The 18,213-nt window shown below is 65.6% G+C and overlaps 3 protein-coding genes across 3 annotated transcripts; all 3 read left to right on the top strand.

Annotated features, from left to right (window-relative positions):
- The first annotated feature begins 714 nt into the window (after window positions 1–714).
- Window positions 715–4,190, top strand: LOC128800948 (interleukin-36 receptor antagonist protein-like). Its single transcript, XM_053966504.1, has 5 exons — window positions 715–779; window positions 955–1,015; window positions 1,121–1,209; window positions 1,301–1,431; window positions 2,505–4,190. The coding sequence occupies exons 1-5, from the start codon at window positions 776–778 to the stop codon at window positions 2,715–2,717; spliced, it is 498 nt and encodes a 165-aa protein (XP_053822479.1). The 5' UTR covers window positions 715–775; the 3' UTR covers window positions 2,718–4,190.
- A 640-nt stretch (window positions 4,191–4,830) lies between these two features.
- LOC128800946 (interleukin-36 receptor antagonist protein-like) lies at window positions 4,831–10,476 on the top strand. The gene is made up of 5 exons (XM_053966501.1): window positions 4,831–4,931; window positions 5,034–5,143; window positions 6,225–6,368; window positions 7,359–7,483; window positions 10,039–10,476. Exons 1-5 carry the CDS (start codon window positions 4,903–4,905, stop codon window positions 10,240–10,242), a joined length of 612 nt encoding a protein of 203 aa, XP_053822476.1. The 5' UTR covers window positions 4,831–4,902; the 3' UTR covers window positions 10,243–10,476.
- LOC128800833 (uncharacterized) lies at window positions 10,301–16,194 on the top strand. Its single transcript, XM_053966277.1, has 3 exons — window positions 10,301–10,866; window positions 11,042–11,400; window positions 16,022–16,194. The coding sequence occupies exons 1-3, from the start codon at window positions 10,301–10,303 to the stop codon at window positions 16,192–16,194; spliced, it is 1,098 nt and encodes a 365-aa protein (XP_053822252.1).
- The last annotated feature ends 2,019 nt before the right edge of the window (window positions 16,195–18,213 follow it).

Raw genomic sequence — 18,213 nt, 5'->3', positions numbered from 1 at the left:
CAACCTCCTTCCTTCCTTCCTCCCTCTCTCCCTCGCCGCCGCCCGCTGAGCCCGGGGTCCCGCAGGAACCGGGGGTGTCACAGGAACCGGGGGTGTCACAGGAACCGGGGGTCCGCAGGAACCGGGGGTCCCACGGGAGCCGGGGTCCCGCAGGAACCGGGGGTGTCACAAGAACCGGGGGTGTCACAGGAACCGGGGGTCCCACCGGAGCCGCTGTCCCAGCACAGCCGGGGGTCGCAGCGGAGCCGGGGTCCCAGCGGAACCGGAGGTTTCAGCGCAAACGGGGGTCGCAGCACATCCGGGGGTCGCACCGGAGCCGGGCGTGTTACAGGAGCCGGGGGTGTCACCGGAGCCGGGGGTCGCAGCGGAGCCGGGGGTCGCAGCGGAGCCAGCCGTGTCACAGGAACCGGCGGTCTCAGTGGAACCGGAGGTCACAGCACAACCGGGGGTCCCAGCGGAGTCGGGGGTCGCACCGGAGCCGGGGGTCCCAGCGGAGCCGGAGGTCACAGCACAACCGGGGGTCCAGCGGAGCCGGGGGTCGCACCAGAGCCGGGGTCACACCGGAGCCAGGCGTGTCACAGGAGCCGGGGGTGTCACAGGAGCCGGCGGTCCCACAGGAACCGGGGGTCGCACCGGAGCCGGAGGTCCCAGCGGAGCCGGGGGTCGCACCGGAGCCGGGGGTCCCAGCGGAACCGGGGGTCCCAGCAGAGCCGGGGGTCCCAGCGGAGCCGGGGGTCCCAGCGGAGCCGGGGGTCGCACCGGAGCCGGGGGTCCCATGGGTGAGCGCTGCCCGGGGACCCCGCGCACGGCCCGGCCGGGCTGCACGGGACAAGGAGCGCCCCTCACGGCCGGTGCCACCGGGAGGGGTCCCCAAGGCTCGGGGGGGCGCGGGCGGGGGGCGCGGGGGTCTCCGGGTGGCCGCCCTCAGCCTCGCCCTCCTCTTCCTCCGCGCAGAGGCCGAAGGCTTCGCCCCCTGCCACGCGCCCGCGCTGCAGACCAAGGTGTTCCGGTACCGGTAAGGGACGGCCCGGGGGGCGGCGGGGGACCGGGGTGGCACCGAGGGGTGGCACCGAGGGGTGGCACCGAGGGGTGGCACCGCTGTCGCCGCTTTGCCCGCCAGGCTCTGGGACGTGAACCAGCGGTCGCTGTACCTGCGCGGTGACCAGCTGGTGGCCGGGCACCTGCAGGGCGCCAACGCCGCGCTGGAAGGTGACGCGGGGACACGCGCGGGGACAGGCGCGGGGACAGGCGCGGCGACACGCGCGGGGACACGCGCTGAGGGTCCCCGTGTCACCCGCAGAGAAGGTGTTCTGGGTGCCCAACCGCGCCCTGGAGCCCGCCCGGCTGCCGGTGATCCTGGGCATCCGGCACGGCTCCCGCTGCCTGCGCACCGAGCGCGGCCCCGCCGGAGAGCCGCGGCTGCGGCTGCAGGTGGGGACAGCGGGGACAGCGAGGGGACAGCGGGACAGAGAGGGGACAGCGGGGACAGAGAGGGGACAGCGGGGACAGCGGGGACAGCGAGGGGACAGCGGGACAGAGAGGGGACAGCGGGGATAGCGAGGGGACAGCGGGGACAGAGAGGGGACAGAGAGGGGACAGCGGGACGGAGAGGGGACAGCGGGACAGAGAGGGGACAGCGGGGACAGAGAGGGGACAGCGGGGACAGAGAGGGGACAGCGGGGATAGCGAGGGGACAGCGGGGACAGCGGGGACAGCGAGGGGACAGAGAGGGGACAGCGGGGACAGCGGGGATAGCGAGGGGACAGAGAGGGGACAGCGGGGACAGAGAGGGGACAGCGGGACAGAGAGGGGACAGCGGGGATAGTGAGGGGACAGCGGGGACAGAGAGGGGACAGAGAGGGAACAGCGAGGGGACAGCGGGGACAGCGGGGACAGCGGGACAGAGAGGGGACAGCGGGGACAGTGAGGGGACACTGGAGGGAGGGGGATGGGGACACCAAGGCTATGGGGACACCATGGGGACATCAACAAGGGGATGGTGATGAGGATGGGGACAAAAAGGTTTTGGGGATCGGACACCCTGGGGAGGGGACACCTGGGGACACGCGGACCTCAGGGATGCGACATTGTGGGGTGGGGACACGGGCACATCGGGGATGGGACATTGTGGGATGGGGACACGGGGACATCGGGGATGGGGACACGGGCACATCGGGGATGGGACATTGTGGGCTGGGGACACGGGGACTGTGTGGATGAGGACACGGGGACATCAGGGATGGGGACACGGGGACATCAGGGGTCGGACACTGCTGGGTGGGGACACCAGGACCTCAGGGATGGGGATACGGGGACCTCGGGGATGGGACATTGTGGGGTGGGGACACCATGACATCAGGGATGGGGACACGGGGACATCAGGTGTGGGACACTGCTGGGTGGGGACACTGCAGCACGGCCCCACACCGCCCCGCGGCGATGCCACACGGTGCCCGCTGGCACCGGGCGCTGTCCCCGCGGGTGACACCGGGGGTGGCCCGCAGGACGTGGACATCCGGGAGCTGCCCCGCGCCGGGGACAGCGCGGCCGCCTTCACCTTCTTCCGCTCCTACCGGGACGGGCTGTGGCGCTTCGAGTCGGCCGCGCACCCCGGCTGGTTCCTGTGCACGTCCCCGCGCGGCCACCAGCCCCTGGCGCTCTGTGGCCACCGCGATGTCACCTCCCACCTGCTCGACTTCTACTTCCAGCTCTGCTGAGCGCCCCCCGCCCCCGCGCGGCGACAGCGGAGCCCCAGGGTGGTGGCATCTGCCTCGGGAGGGTGGCATAGCCCCCAGGGTGGTGGCATCTTCCCGGGGAGGGTGGCATAGCCCCCAGGGTGGTGGCATCTTCCCGGGGAGGGTGGCATAGCCCCCAGGGTGGTGGCATCTTCCCGGGGAGGGTGGCATCTGCCCCAGGATGGTGGCATCTTCCCGGGGAGGGTGGCATAGCCCCCAGGGTGGTGGCATCTTCCCGGGGAGGGTGGCATAGCCCCCAGGGTGGTGGCATCTTCCCGGGGAGGGTGGCATAGCCCCCAGGGTGGTGACATGTTCCTGGGGAGGGTGGCATCCTCACCCCAGGGTGGTGGCATCTTCCTGGGCAGGTGCCATCTCACCCAGGAAAGTGACATCCTCATCCCAGGGTGGTGGCATCGCCCTGGAGAGGGTGGCATCCCCCCCCCCCAGGATAGTGACATCCTCATCCCGAGGATGGTGACATCTTCCCGAAGAGGGTGGCATCCTCATCCCAGGGTGGTGGCACCTTCCCGGGGAGGGTGGCATAGCCCCCAGGGTGGTGGCACCTTCCCGGGTAGGGTGGCATCTCCCCCAGTGTGGTGACATCCTCACCCAGGGATGGTGACATCCCCCTGGGGAGGTGCCACCCCCCCCTCCCCAGGATGGCGACATCCTCCCCCAGGGCTGGTGACATCCTTGCTCCTCGGCGACATCTTCCCCAGGACGGTGACATCCATCCGGGGTTGTGCCATCCCCCCTTCCCCGGGGGGTGCCACCCCCTTGGCGACAGCGACATCCCTCCCTGGGGGTGGTGCCACCCCCGCGGGGCGGTGCCATCCCCCTGGGGACGGCGACATCCCCCTGGGGACAGCGACATCCCCCTGGGGACAGCGACATCCTCACCGGAGCGCGAATAAAGAGATGCCGAGGCCACGCGGTGTCCGAGCGTGCGTGGCACACGGGTGGCACAGGGGTGGCACACGGGTGGCACAGGGGTGGCACAGGGCGGGGCTGGTGGCCCCGCGGGATGTGTCACCGCGGCGCAGGGGTGGCCGCTCTTGCGCCACCCGCGCGATGGGGACAGAACGGGACATCCCCGGGCGGCGGTGACGCGGCCCCTTCCCGGATCCCGCCCGGGGACAGAGGGTGGCACCGCGGGCACGGGGGACACGCGACACGGGGGACACGGGGGACAGCGAGTGCGGGGCAGCAGGGACAGGAAACGGTGGCATTTTGGGGACAGGGCACATGGCATTTTGGGGACGACAGGGACAGGTGGCATCTGGGGACAGGGAATAAGGGACAATGGGGACAGGGCAGGTGGCATTTGGGGGACAGGGAATAAGGGACAATGGGGACAGGGAAGGTGGCATTTGGGGACAGGGAATAAGGGACAATGGGGACAGGGAAGGTGGCATTTGGGGACAGGGAATAAGGGACAATGGGGACAGGGAAGGTGGCATTTGGGGACAGGGAATGGGGAACAACAGGGACAGGGACAGGTGGCATTTGGGGACAGGGAATAAGGGACAATGAGGACAGGGCAGGTGGCATTTGGGGACAGGGAATAAGGGACAATGGGGACAGGGAAGGTGGCATTTGGGGACAGGGAATAAGGGACAATGGGGACAGGGCAGGTGGCATTTGGGGACAGGGAATAAGGGACAATGAGGACAGGGCAGGTGGCATTTGGGGGACAGGGAATGGGGGACAACAGGGACAGGGCAGGTGGCATTTGGGGGACAGGCCACCATGGGGACAGGGCACACGGGGCCTTGGGGACAAGGGCCACTGGGGACAGCGCTCACAGCCCCTCGGGGACAGCGCTCATGGTGACAACGGTGACAAGGTGGTGGCACCACGGGGACCCGGCGCACGGTGCCATGGCGCAGGGGACACTGCGGGGACAGGCCTGGCACAGGGGACATCCCCGCCACGGTGACCGCGGGCATCACTGGGGACGCTGGCAGCGGGTGGCATTTCGCCATCGCCCGGTGTCACTGTCACCGTCACCCCCCCCGCCAGGCACCGGGGCCGCTCTGTCCCCGCCCCGCCCGGCCCTATAAAGCCACTGTCACCCGGGAGGTGACACACCCGCAGGTGCCACCAGGGACGGGGACAAGCTCGGCGACAATCCTGCCCGGAGGTGCCACCTGTGCCAGGCCCGGCCATGTCGCGCGCGTCCAGAGCTGCCCTCAGGTGAGCGGGGACAGCGCGGGGACAGCGCGGGGACAGCGCGGGAGTGTCACCTCCCCCCCGCCGCCCCCGGTGTCACCTGCCCTGACCCCTCTGTCCCCACAGAGGGACATCCCGGGGACACCCCCCGGGGGTGGCGGCGGGCGGCGGGGACACGGCCGAGGGTGTCATCGACCCCGACATGGTGGCCTTGTTCGAGGACTTCCTGGGGAAAGGTGGGCGCAGGTGTCCCCGTGTCCCTGTCCCCGTGTCCCTGTGTCCCCGTGTCCCTGTCCCCGTGTCCCTGTCCCTGTGTCCCCGTGTCCCTGTCCCCGTGTCCCCGTGTCCCTGTCCCCGTGTCCCTGTCCCCGTGTCCCCGTGTCCCTGTCCTCGTGTCCCTGTGTCCCCTGTCCCCATGTCCCTGTCCCCGTGTCCTCTGTGCCCATCCCTGCCCCAAATGTCCCCGTGTCCCCCTGTCCCCGTGTCCCTGTCCCCATGTCCCCGTGTCCCTGTCCCCGTGTCCCTGTCCCTGTCCCCGTGTCCCCATGTCCCCGTGTCCCTGTGTCCCCGTGTCCCTGTCCCCGTGTCCCTGTCCCCGTGTCCCCGTGTCCCCATCTCCGTGTCCCCATGTCCCCTGTGCCCACCCTGTCCCCATGTCCCCTGTCCCCACGTCCCATGCCCCACCTGTCTGTCCCCATGTCCCCATGTCCCCATGTCCCCATGTCCATCCCCATGTCCCATGTCTCAGCTGTCCATCCCCATGTCCCCATGCCCCATGTCCCCATGTCCATCCCCATGTGCCATGTCCCCCTGTGTCATGTCCCCATGTCCCACCTGTCCATCCCCTTGTCCCCATGTCCCCCCCGGTGTCCCATCTGTCCATCCCCATGTCCCCATGTCCCATGTGCCATGTCCCATGTGCCATGTCCCCCCGGTGTCCCTTGTCCCCATGTCCCATGTCCCCATGTCCCCATGTCCCATGTGCCATGTCCCCCCGGTGTCACTTGTCCCCCTGGTGTCCCTTGTCCCCATGTCCCCCCCGGTGTCCCATCTGTCCATCCCCATGTGCCATGTCCCATGTGCCATGTCCCCCGGTGTCCCTTGTCCCCATGTCCCCATGTGCCATGTGCCATGTCCCCCCGGTGTCCCTTGTCCCCATGTCCCATGTGCCATGTCCCCCGGTGTCCCTTGTCCCCATGTCCCGTGTGCCATGTCCCCCCGGTGTCCCTTGTCCCCATGTCCCGTGTGCCATGTCCCCCCGGTGTCCCTTGTCCCCATGTCCCGTGTGCCATGTCCCCCGCTGTCCCTTGTCCCCAGAGCTGACGGTGGCCTCCGGGGGGTCGCGGCCGGTGGCCCAGCCGTACCATTACGTGCTGAGGGACACGGAGCAGCAGGGGCTGTGCCTGCGCCACGGCCACCTGGTGGCCACCAGCCTGCAGGGGGCCAACGCCGCCCTGGAAGGTGGGTGACACCGGGGACAGCGGTGACAATCAGTGGGTGACACCGGGGACAGCGGTGACAGCCGTGGGTGACACTGAGGGGACAGCGGTGACAGCCGTGGGTGACACCGGGGACAGCGGTGACAGCCGTGGGTGACACTGAGGGGACAGCGGTGACAGCCGTGGGTGACACTGAGGGGACAGCGGTGACAGCTGTGGGTGACACTGAGGGGACAGGGGTGACAGCCGTGGGTGACACTGAGGGGACAGCGGTGACAGCCGTGGGTGACACCCGGGACAGCGGTGACAGCTGTGGGTGACACTGAGGGGACAGCGGTGACAGCCGTGGGTGACACCGGGGACAGCGGTGACAGCCGTGGGTGACACTGAGGGGACAGCGGTGACAGCTGTGGGTGACACCCGGGACAGCGGTGACAGCCGTGGGTGACACCGGGGACAGCGGTGACAGCCGTGGGTGACACTGAGGGGACAGCGGTGACAGCCGTGGGTGACACTGAGGGGACAGGGGTGACACTCCACGGGTGCCACTGCCTGTGGGTGCCACTCCCGGGTGCCAGCGCCCGGGGTGTCCCTCCGGGGTGACCCTGGTGACAATCTCTGGGTGACACTCCCCAGGTGCCACTCCCGGGTGTCCCTCCGGGGTGACCCTGGTGACAATCTCTGGGTGACACTCCCCGGGTGCCACTCCCGGGTGTCCCTCCGGGGTGACCCTGGTGACAATCTCTGGGTGACACTTCCATGGGTGCCACTCCCCGGGTGTCCCTCCGGGGTGACCCTGGTGACAATCCGTGGGTGACACTCCCCGGGTGCCACTCCCGGGTGTCCCTCCGGGGTGACCCTGGTGACAATCTCTGGGTGACACTCCCCGGGTGCCACTCCTGGGTGTCCCTCCGGGGTGACCCTGGTGACAATCTCTGGGTGACACTTCCATGGGTGCCACTCCCCGGGTGTCCCTCCGGGGTGACCCTGGTGGCACCGCCGTGTCCCGCAGAGCCCATCAGCGTTGTCCCCAACCGGCACCTGGAGCGCCGGCGCTGTCCCCTCATCGTTGGCATCCGCGGTGGCACCCGGGCACTGTCCTGTGGCACCGGCCCCGAGCCCCGGCTGAGCCTGGAGGTGGCACAGGGGACACGGGGTGGCACAGGGGACATTGGGTGGCACAGGGGGTGGCACAGGGGGAATGGGGGTGGCACAGGGGACACGGGGTGGCACAGGGGACAGAGGGTGGCACAGGGGACAGAGGGTGGCACAGGGGACATTGGGTGGCACAGGGGGTGGCACAGGGGACACAGGGGGGGACAGGGGACATTGGGTGGCACAGGGCGAATGGGGGTGGCACAGGGGACATGGGGGTGGCACAGGGGACAGAGGGTGGCATAGGGGACATTGGGTGGCACAGGGGACAGAGGGTGGCACAGGGGACATGGAGGTGGCACAGGGGACACGGGGTGGAACAGGGGAGAGGGGGTGGCACAGGGGACAATGGGGGACATTGGGTGGCACAGGGGGAATGGGGGTGGCACAGGGGACACGGGCTGGCACAGGGGACATGGGGTGGCACAGGGGACATTGGGTGGCACAGGGGGTGGCACAGGGGACATGGGGGTGGCACAGGGGACACGGGGTGGCACAGGGGACAATGGGGGACATTGGGTGGCACAGGGGACATGGGGGTGGCACAGGGGACACGGGGTGGCACAGGGGGCATGGAGGAGGATCAGACCAAGGTGGGTCAATCCAAGGTGGGCAACTCAAAGTGGGCTGACCCACCTTGGGCTGACCCACCTTGAGTTGCCCACTTTGGGTTGCCCACCTTGAGTTGCCCACCTTGGGCTGACCCACCCTGGGCTGACCCACCTTGAGTTGCCCACCTTGAGTTGCCCACCTTGGGCTGACCCACCTTGGGTTGCCCACCTTGGTTGACCAACTGGAGCTGGATCAACCCAAGGTGGGTCAGCCCAAGGTGAGGAACCCAAGGTGAGGAACCCAAGGTGAGGAACCCAAGGTGAGGAACCCAGGGTGGGTCAGCCCAAGGTGAGGAACCCAAGGTGAGGAACCCAGGGTGGGGAACCCAAGGTGGGTCAGCCCAAGGTGAGGAACCCAAGGTGAGGAACCCAGGGTGGATCAGCCCAAGGTGGTTCAGGCCAGGGTGGGGAACCCAAGGTGGATCAGCCCAGGATGGGTCAGCTCAAAGTGAGGAACCCAAGGTGAGGACCCCAAGGTGAGGACCCCAAGGTGGACATCTCGGGAAGGGCCATCCCGAGGTGTGGTGGGCACCCAAGGTGGGGCACCCTGAAGTGGCGTCATCCCAAAACGGGGCCACCCGTGGGTGGTGGCACCTGGAAGTGGGGATTCCCCAGGGTGAGGTCACGTAATGATGGCATCACCTGGGGTGTGGTCACCTGGGTGTGGTCACCTGGGTGTGGTCACCGGGGTGCGGTCACCTGGGTGCGGTCACCTGGTGGTGTTGTCATCTGGAGGTGGGTGTTCCTTCAGGTGGGGTCACCTGGAAATTGAGTCAGTGTGGGTTCCTTGAGGTGGGGTCACCTGGAGATGGGGACACCTGGAGATGGGGACACCTGGGCATGGGGACACCTGGGCACGGGGTCACCTGGAGATGGGGTCACCTGGACATAGCTTCACCTGGGCATGGGGTCACCTGGGGATGGGGTCACCTGGAGATGGGGACACCTGGGGATGGGGTCACCTGGAGATGGGGACACCTGGGCATGGGGACACCTGGGCACGGGGTCACCTGGAGATGGGGTCACCTGGAGATGGGGACACCTGGGGATGGGGTCACCTGGAGATGGGGACACCTGGAGATGGGGTCACCTAGGCACGGGGTCACCTGGAGATGGGGTCACCTGGGCATGGGGACACCTGGGCACGGGGTCACCTGGAGATGGGGTCACCTGGGCATGGGGACACCTGGGCACGGGGTCACCTGGAGATGGGGTCACCTGGAGGTGGGGTCACCTGGACATAGCTTCACCTGGGCATGGGGTCACCTGGGCACGGGGTCACCTGGAGATGGGGTCACCTGGAGATGGGATGACCTGGGCACGGGGTCATCTGGAAATGGGGTCACCTGGGGATGGGGTCACCTGGAGATGGGGACACCTGGGGATGGGGTCACCTGGAGATGGGGACACCTGGAGATGGGGTCACCTAGGCACGGGGTCACCTGGAGATGGGGTCACCTGGGCATGGGGACACCTGGGCACGGGGTCATCTGGAGGTGGGGTCACCTGGACATGGGGACACCTGCAGATGGGTGTTCCTTGAGGTGGTGTCACCTGGGCATCGGGTCACCTGGGCACGGGGTCACCTGGGCACGGGGTCACCTGGAGATGGGGACACCTGGAGATGGGGACACCTGGGGATGGGGACACCTGGAGATGGGGACACCTGGAGATGGGGTCACCTAGGCACGGGGTCACCTGGAGATGGGGTCACCTGGGCATGGGGACACCTGGGCATGGGGTCACCTGGAGGTGGGGTCACCTGGGGATGGGGTCACCTGGAGATGGGGACACCTGGAGATGGGGTCTCCTGGAGGCGGTGCCACCTGCAGATGGGCGTTCCTCGAGGTGGCACCGCCGGGCCGCGGCTGCTCCCCGCGCCGGTGCCACCGCGGGTGCCACCATGTGGTGTCCCCTGCCCGGCAGGACGTGGGGCTGCTGGAGCTGTTCTCCGGTGACAAGGACAGGGCCACGCCCTTCACCTTCTACAAGACCTTCGGGGGCTCCACGCACACCTTCGAGGCCGCCGCCTTCCCTGGGCTCTTCCTCAGCACGGCCACGGGCCCGGGCGAGGCGCTGGCCCTGGCACCGCCCCCCGGGGCCACCGCCTTCTACCTGCGCCGCAAGTGACACCCAGGGGACATCCGTGGTGGGACTTCCATGGTGGGACATCCATGGTGGGACTTCCATGGTGGGACATCCTTCCATGGTGGGACTTCCATGGTGGGACATCCATGGTGGGACATCCTTCCATGGTGGGACATCCTTCCATGGTGGGACATCCATGGTGGGACTTCCATGGTGGGACATCCTTCCATGGTGGGACATCCTTCCATGGTGGGACATCCTTCCATGGTGGGACTTCCATGGTGGGACTTCCATGGTGGGACATCCTTCCATGGTGGGACTTCCATGGTGGGACATCCTTCCATGGTGGGACTTCCATGGTGGGACGTCCATGGTGGGACTTCCATGGTGGGACATCCTTCCATGGTGGGACATCCTTCCATGGTGGGACATCCTTCCATGGTGCCACCATCACCGCCTTCTACCTGCGCCGCAAGTGACACCCAGGGGACATCCATGGTGGGACATCCTTCCATGGTGGGACATCAATGGTGGGACATCCATGGTGGGACATCCTTCCATGGTGGGACATCCTTCCATGGTGCCACCATCACCACCTTCTACCTGCGCCGCAAGTGACAGCGCCACCAGCCAGGGATGCCCGTGGTGGGACATCCATGGTGGGACGTCCATGGTGGGACATCCATGATGGGACATCCTTCCATGGTGCCATCACCATCACGTTCTACCTGCACCACAAGTGACACCCAGGGGACGTCCATGGTGGCACCACCTTCCACCTTCCATGGTGCCACCACCATCAACTTCTACCTGCTCCTCAAGTGACAGTGCCACCAGCAAGGGACATCCATGGTGGGACATCCATGGTGGGACATCCATGGTGGGACATCCTTCCATGGTGCCACCACCATCAGCTTCTACCTGTGCTGCAAGTGACACCCAGGGGACTTCCAGGGGTTGCGGACATCCATGGTGGGACATCCTTCCATGGTGGGACATCCATGATGGGACATCCATGGTGGGACATCCATGGTGGACATCCATGGTGGACATCCATGGTGGGACATCCATGGTGGGACATCCATGGTGGGACATCCATGGTGGGACATCCATGGTTGGACATCCATGGTGGGACATCCATGGTGGGACATCCATGGGTTGGGGACATCCATGGTGGGACATCCATGGTGGACATCCACGGTTGGGGACATCCATGGTGGGACATCCATGGTGGGACATCCATGGGTTGGGGACATCCATGGTGGGACATCCATGGGTTGGGGACATCCATGGTGGACATCCATGGTGGACATCCACGGTTGGGGACATCCATGGTGGGACATCCATGGTGGACATCCACGGTTGGACATCCACGGTTGGGGCCACCGCGGCGGGGCCACCGTGGCCACCAGGGCTGCTGGCCCTGCCTGGCAATAAAGCGCCACCTGCTGCTGTCACCTCGTGCCTGTGACCTGGGGGGACGGGAGGGGCCAGGGCAAGGTCAGGACCCCCTTTTGGGGTCAGAACTTCCCTTTTTGGGGTCAGAGCTCCCTTTTTGGGGTCAGAACCCCCTTTTGGGGTCAAAATTCCCTTTTAGGGTCAGAACCCCCCTTTTGGGGTCAGAACCCCCCTTTTTAGGGTCAGAATCCTCCTTTTTAGGATCAGCACCCCCTTTTGGGGTCAGAACCCCCTTTTAGGATCAGGACCCCCCCTTTTGGGCTCAGAATCCCCCTTTTAGGGTCAGAACCTTTTTGGGGCACTCAGGACCCTCTTTATAGGGTCAGGCCCCCCCATTTGGGGTCAGAGCCCCCCTTTAGGATCAGAACCCCCCCTTTTTAGGGTGAGAACTCTCTTTTAGGGTCAGAACCCCCCTTTTGGGGTCAGAACCTCCCTTTTTAGGATCAAAACCCCCTTTTAAGGATCAGAACCCCCTTCTAGGGTCAAAACCCCCTTTTGGGGTCAGAACCCCCTTTTAGGAAATTCAGGACCCTCCATTTAGGGTCAGAACCCCCCTTTTTCGGGTCAGGACCCCCCCTTTCGGGGTCAGAACCCCCCTTTTTGGGGTCAGAATCCCCTTTTTAGGGTCAGAACCCCCTTTTTAGGATCAGAACCCCCCATTTGGGGTCAGAACCTCCATTTTAGGGCATTCAGAACCCTATTTTTAGGGTCAGAACCCCCTTTTGGGGTCAGAACCCCCTTTTTAGGGTCAGAACCCCCTTTTTTTTAGGGTCATAACCCCCCTTTTAGGGCATTCAGGACCCTCCATTTAGGATCAGAACCCCCTTTTAGGGTCAGAATCATCCTTTTGGGGTCAGAACCCCCTCTTAGGTTCAGAATCCTCCTTTTGGGGTCAGAACCCTCTTTTTGGGGTCAGAACCCTCTTTTTGGGGTCAGAACCCCCCTTTTGGGGTCGAATCCACCTTTTTAGGGTGCTCAGGCCCCGCCCCTTTCCCTCCACAAGGGGCGTGGCCTCACCCTGATTGACACCACCCCGCTCCGAGGGGCGTGGCCTCACCCTGATTGACACCACCCCGCTCAGAGGGGCGTGGCCTCACCCTGATGGGCGTGGCCTCACCCTATGGGCGCGCCCCACATGCTAATGACCCGACATCGCCCCACCCTTTTGTGGGCGTGGCCGCTCAGACCACGCCCCCCCGCTCGGCGCTGCCGGTAAGGGAAGGGGGGGAGGGGAGGGGAGGGGGCGGCCCCGGGGGGGTCCCCAAAGCCCGGGGGGGGTTTTGGGGTCCCCCAAACGCCCCCAAAGCGTCCCCGACACCCCCCGGGACCCCCCAAAACCGGGGGGGGGCCCCCCCAAAGCTCAGGGGAACCCCAAAAACTCCCGGCCCCGCCCCCAAAACCTTTACCCCCTCCACCCCCAAATTTTGGGGTCCCCCGACCCTTTTGGGGTCCCCCGGAACTTTTGGGGTCCCCTCGACCCTTTTTGGGTCCCCCCCTAAACTTTGGGGTCCCCCCCCGGGCTCTGAGGGTCCCTTTTGGGGTCCCCCGGAACTTTTGGGGTCCCCCTGGAACGCCCAAAGTTCTCTGCCCCCCCCCCCCTTTTTGGGGTCCTCCCTAAATTTTGGGGTCCCCCATAAGATTTGGGGTCCCCTCGACCCTTTTTGGGTCCCCCCCCAAACTTTGGGGTCCCCCCCGCGGTCTGGGGGTCACTTTTTGGGGTCTCCCATCAATTTTGGGGTCCCCCATAAGTTTTGGGGACCTCGGGAGTTTTTTTGGGGGGTCCCGGGGGGATTTTTGGGGTCCTGGGGTTTTTTGGGGTCCCAGGAGGATTTTTGGGATCCCGGGAGTTTTTTTGGGGTCCCGGGAGTTTTTTTGGGGGGGTCTCAGGAGGATTTTTGGGGTCCTGGGTGGGATTTTTTGGGGTCCCTGAATTTTTTTAGGTCCGGACTTTTTGGGGGGTCCCGGGTGGGATTTTTTAGGGTCCCGGGAATTTTTTGGGGGGTCTCAGGAGGATTTTTGGGGTCCCGAGTGGGATTTTTGGGTTCCCGGGTGCGATTTTTGGGGTCCCGGGAGTTTTTTGGGGGGTCCCGGGGGGATTTTTGGGGTCCTGGGGTTTTTTGGGGTCCCAGGAGGATTTTTTTGGGGTCCCGGGTGGATTTTCGGGGTCCCAGGAGGATTTTTGGGTTCCCGGGTGCGATTTTTGGGGTTCCCGGGAGTTTTGTTTTCCCGGGAGTTTTTTTGGGTTCCCGGGAGTTTTTTTGGGGTCCCGGGTGGGATTTTTTGGGGTTCCTGGGAGGATTTTTGGGGTTCCCGGGAGTTTTGTTTTCCCGGGAGTTTTTTTGGGTTCCCAGGTGGATTTTTGGGGTTCCTGGGAGGATTTTTGGGGTTCCCGGGTGGATTTTTGGAGTTCCCGGGAGTTTTGTTTTCCCGGGAGTTTTTTTGCTTTTCCGGGAGTTTTTTTGGGTTCCCGGGAGGTTTTTTTTGGGGTTCCCGGGTTGATTTTTGGGGTTCCCGGGTGGATTTTTGGGATCCCCGGGCGGATTTTTGGGGTTCCCGGGTGGATTTTTGGGATCCCCGGGCGGATTTTTGGGGTTCCCGGGTAGATTTTTGGGATCCCCGGGTGGATTTTTGGGGTTCCCGGGTGGATTTTTGGGATCCCCGGGTGGATTTTTTGGGTTCCCGGGTGGATTTTTTGGGTTCCCGGGTGGATTTTTGGGGTTCCCGGGTGGATTTTTGGGATCCCCGGGCGGATTTTTGGGATCCCCGAGTGGATTTTTGGGGTTCCCGGGTGGATTTTTGGGATCCCCGGGTGGATTTTTTGGGTTCCCGGGTGGATTTTTGGGATCCCCGGGTGGATTTTTGGGATCCCCGGGTGGATTTTTGGGATCCCCGGGCGGATTTTTGGGATCCCCGAGTGGATTTTTGGGGTGCCCTCCCCCCGTTTCCCGCGGCGCGGGGCGGAAGCGGCGCGGGTGACGCGGGGAGGTGGCACCGGAGGTGGCCCCGGGGGTGGCCCCGGGGGTGGCACCGGGGGTGGCACCGGGGCTGGCACCGCCACCGCGCCCGGGCACCGGCGGCGGCCGCGGGGAGACGGCGCCGGCTGCAGGTGCGGGGGGAGGGTCGGGGAGACCCCCGGAGCCCTCCCCCTCCCCCACTCCCTCCCTCCCTCCCCCTCCCCCTCCCCCTCCCCCTCCCTCCCGTCCTCTCCCTTCCCTCCCCCTTTTCCTTCCCTCCCCCTCCATTCCCTCCCTTTCTCCTCCTTCCCTCGTCCCTCTCCCCCCCCCCTCTCCCCTCCCCCTCCTCTCTCTCCTTCCTCCTCCGAGCTCTTCCTCCCTCTCTCCCTCCCTCCATCCTCCTCTTTTCCCTCTCTCCCTCCTCCCTTTTCCTCCCCCTCCTCCCTCTCCCCTCCCCCTCCTCGCTCTCCTTCCTCCTCTGAGCTCTTCCTCCCTCTCCTTCCTCCCTTCCTCTCCCTCTCCCTCCCTTTTTCCTCCTTCCTCCCTCTCTCCCTCCTCCCTTTTTCCTTCCCCCTCCCTCCATTCCTTCCCTCCCTCCCTTTCTCCTCCTTCCCTTGTCCCTCTCTCCCTCCCTCTCCCCTCCCCCTCCCCCTCGTCACTTTCCTCCCTCTCTTCTGCTCTTCCTGCCTCCCTCTCTCCCTCCCTCCCTTTTTCCTCCTCCCTTCCTCCCCTTTTCCCTTTACCTTCCCTCTCCCTGCATTCCTTCCCTCCCTCCCTTTCTCCTCCTTCCCTCGTCCCTCTCTCCCTCTCCCCCTCCCCCTCCCCCTCGTCGCTCTCCTTCCTCTCTCCCGCTCTTCCTCCCTCCCTCTCTCCCACCTCACCCCCTCTGCCCTCTCCCCACCTTTCCTCCCTCCCTCCCTCCTCCCTTTTTCCTCCCTCCCTCCCCTTTTCCCTTTTCCTTCCCTCCTCCCTCCCTCCTTCCTTTTCCTCCCCCTCCTCCCTCTCCCCTCCCCCTCCTCGCTCTCCTTCTTCCTCTGAGCACTTCCTCCCTCTTCCTCCCTCCCTCCCTCTCCCCTCCCCCTCATCGCTTTCCTTCCTCTTCCTGCTCTCCCTCCCTCCCTCCCTCCCTCCCTCCCTCCCTCCCTCCCTCCCTCCCTCCCTCCCTCCCTCCCTCCCTCCCTCCCTTTTTCCTCCTTCTCTCGTCCCTCCCTCCCTCCCTCCCTCTCCCCTCCCCCTCCTCGCTCTCCTTCCTCCTCCTCGCTTTCCTCCCTCCCTCCCATCCTTCCCTTTTCCTTCCCTCCCTCCCTTTTTCCTCCTCCCCTCCTCCCTCCCTCCTCTCCCTCTCTCCATCCTCCCTCTCCCCCTCTCCCCTCCCCCCCTCACCCTCTCTCCTCCCTCTCCCTCCCCAGGCTCTCCCCACGCTCCGGTCACTCCTCCGGCCACTCCGGCCACTGCTCTGGTCACTGCTCCGGCCACTCCGGCCACTGCTCCGGTCACTGCTCCGGTCACTCCTCCGGCCACTCTGGTCACTCCGGTCACTCCTCCGGCCACTGTGGAGCCGCTGCCCAAGGTCCGGCTGTAGGGAGGGTCCAGCCCTGCCCCGTGGTCACTCCTCCGGCCACTCCGGCCACTGCAGGGAGGGTCCAGCACTGACCCGTGGTCACTCCTTCAGCCACTCCGGCCACTCCGGCCACTCCAGCCACTGCAGGGAGGGTCCAGCACTGACCCGTGGTCACTCCTCCGGCCGCTCCGGCCACTGCAGAGCTGCCATAGGGAGGGTCCGGCCCTGCCCCATGGTCACTGTCCGGCCGCTCCAGCCGCTCCGGCTGTAGGGAGGGTCCGGCGCTGACCATGGACCCCCCCAGGGCCCCCCCCGCCCCCCCCGTGGCGCGGCCGGAGCTGGACACCATCGGCTCCGTGGGGGGAGGGGCTGAGAGCCCTGCACGGACACTGACCACTGCACGGACACTGACCACTGCACGGACACTGACCCCTGCACTGACCCCTGAGCTGACCCCTGAGCTGACCCCTGCACGGACACTGACCCCTGCACGGACACTGACCCCTGCACGGACACTGACCCCTGAGCTGACCCCTGAGCTGACCCCTGCACTGACCCCTGAGCTGACCCCTGAGCTGACCCCTGAGCTGACCCCTGCACGGACACTGACCACTGCACAGACACTGACCCCTGCACTGACCCCTGCACTGACCCCTGAGCTGACCCCTGCACTGACACTGACCCCTGAGCTGACCACTGTTGTGACCACTGCACTGACCTCCACCTTGACCCCCACCCTGACCCCCACCTTGACCCCCATGACCCCCATGACCCCCACCTTGACCACCCTGACCTCCACCTTGACCACCATGACCTCCACCCTGACCCCCGTCTTGACCACCTTGACCCCCACCTTGACCACCTTGACCACCATGACGTCCACCTTGACCCCCACCGTGACCTCCACCATGACGTCCACCTTGACCACCTTGACCCCCACCTTGACCACCTTGACCACCATGACGTCCACCTTGACCACCCTGACCCCCACCTTGACCCCCACGACCCCCACTGTGACCCCCACGACCCCCGCCGTGGCCTCCGCGCTGCCCCCCGGCCCGGCCGCGGTCCCCGATGTGTTCTGGGCCAGCCTGCTCCAGGCCCAGCTCTGTGTCCAGGAGCTCCAGGGGGCCATCGAGGCACAGCTGGACACTGGTCACCACCTCCAGGACCTTCTCCAGGACCTCCACCAGGAGCACCCTCGGGGCCACCAGCAGGACCTGCACCAGGATGGGGCTGGGAGCGTCTTCCAGGAGCTCCGAAGTCACGGAGCCACATTTGAGGAGATCTCCCAGGCGTCCATGGATGAGGACATCCCACCCAGATCCACGGCCATGGATGAGGACATCCCACCCAAAGCCATGACCATGGATGAGGACATCCCACCCAGATCCACGGCCATGGATGAGGACATCCCACCCAAAGCCATGACCGTGGATGAGGACATCCCACCCAGATCCACGGCCATGGATGAGAACGTTCTCCAGGTGTCCACCAATGGCTCCATCCCACCCAAACCTATGGCCAAAGATGAGGACATCCCACCCAGATCCAGGGCCAAGGATGAGAACGTTCTCCAGGTGTCCACCGATGGCTCCATCCCACCCAAATCCATGGCCATGGGTGGGAGCATCTCCCAGGAGCTCCAAAGTCATGGACCCACGTTTGAGGAGATCTCCCAGGCGTCCATGGATGAGGACATCCCACCCCAGGCCGTTCCCATGGAGCAAAGCCTGGAGTTCCTCTTTGGGAGCATCTCCCACACGTCTGTGGGTGGGGACACCTCAGCATGGACAGTGACCACGGGTGGTCCCATCTCCCCCAGACCCATGACCATGGGTGGTCCCACCACGGGTGGTCCCATCTCCCCCAAGCCCCAAGTCCCCAAACTCAGCCGGGAGGAAGAGGAACGTGACGGCAGCCACCACGCCAACGATGACCGTGGTGACCACCATGACCACCGTGACCATGATGGCCACAATGATCTAAATGACGGTGATGACCACCATGACCGTGATGACCACCATGACCTCAGTGACC

This window comes from Vidua chalybeata, chromosome 28, assembly GCF_026979565.1.
Source record: "Vidua chalybeata isolate OUT-0048 chromosome 28, bVidCha1 merged haplotype, whole genome shotgun sequence".
NCBI lineage: Eukaryota > Metazoa > Chordata > Aves > Passeriformes > Viduidae > Vidua > Vidua chalybeata.
The sequence above is the reverse complement of the archived record's forward strand: the minus strand, read 5'-3'. Positions and strand labels throughout refer to the sequence as shown.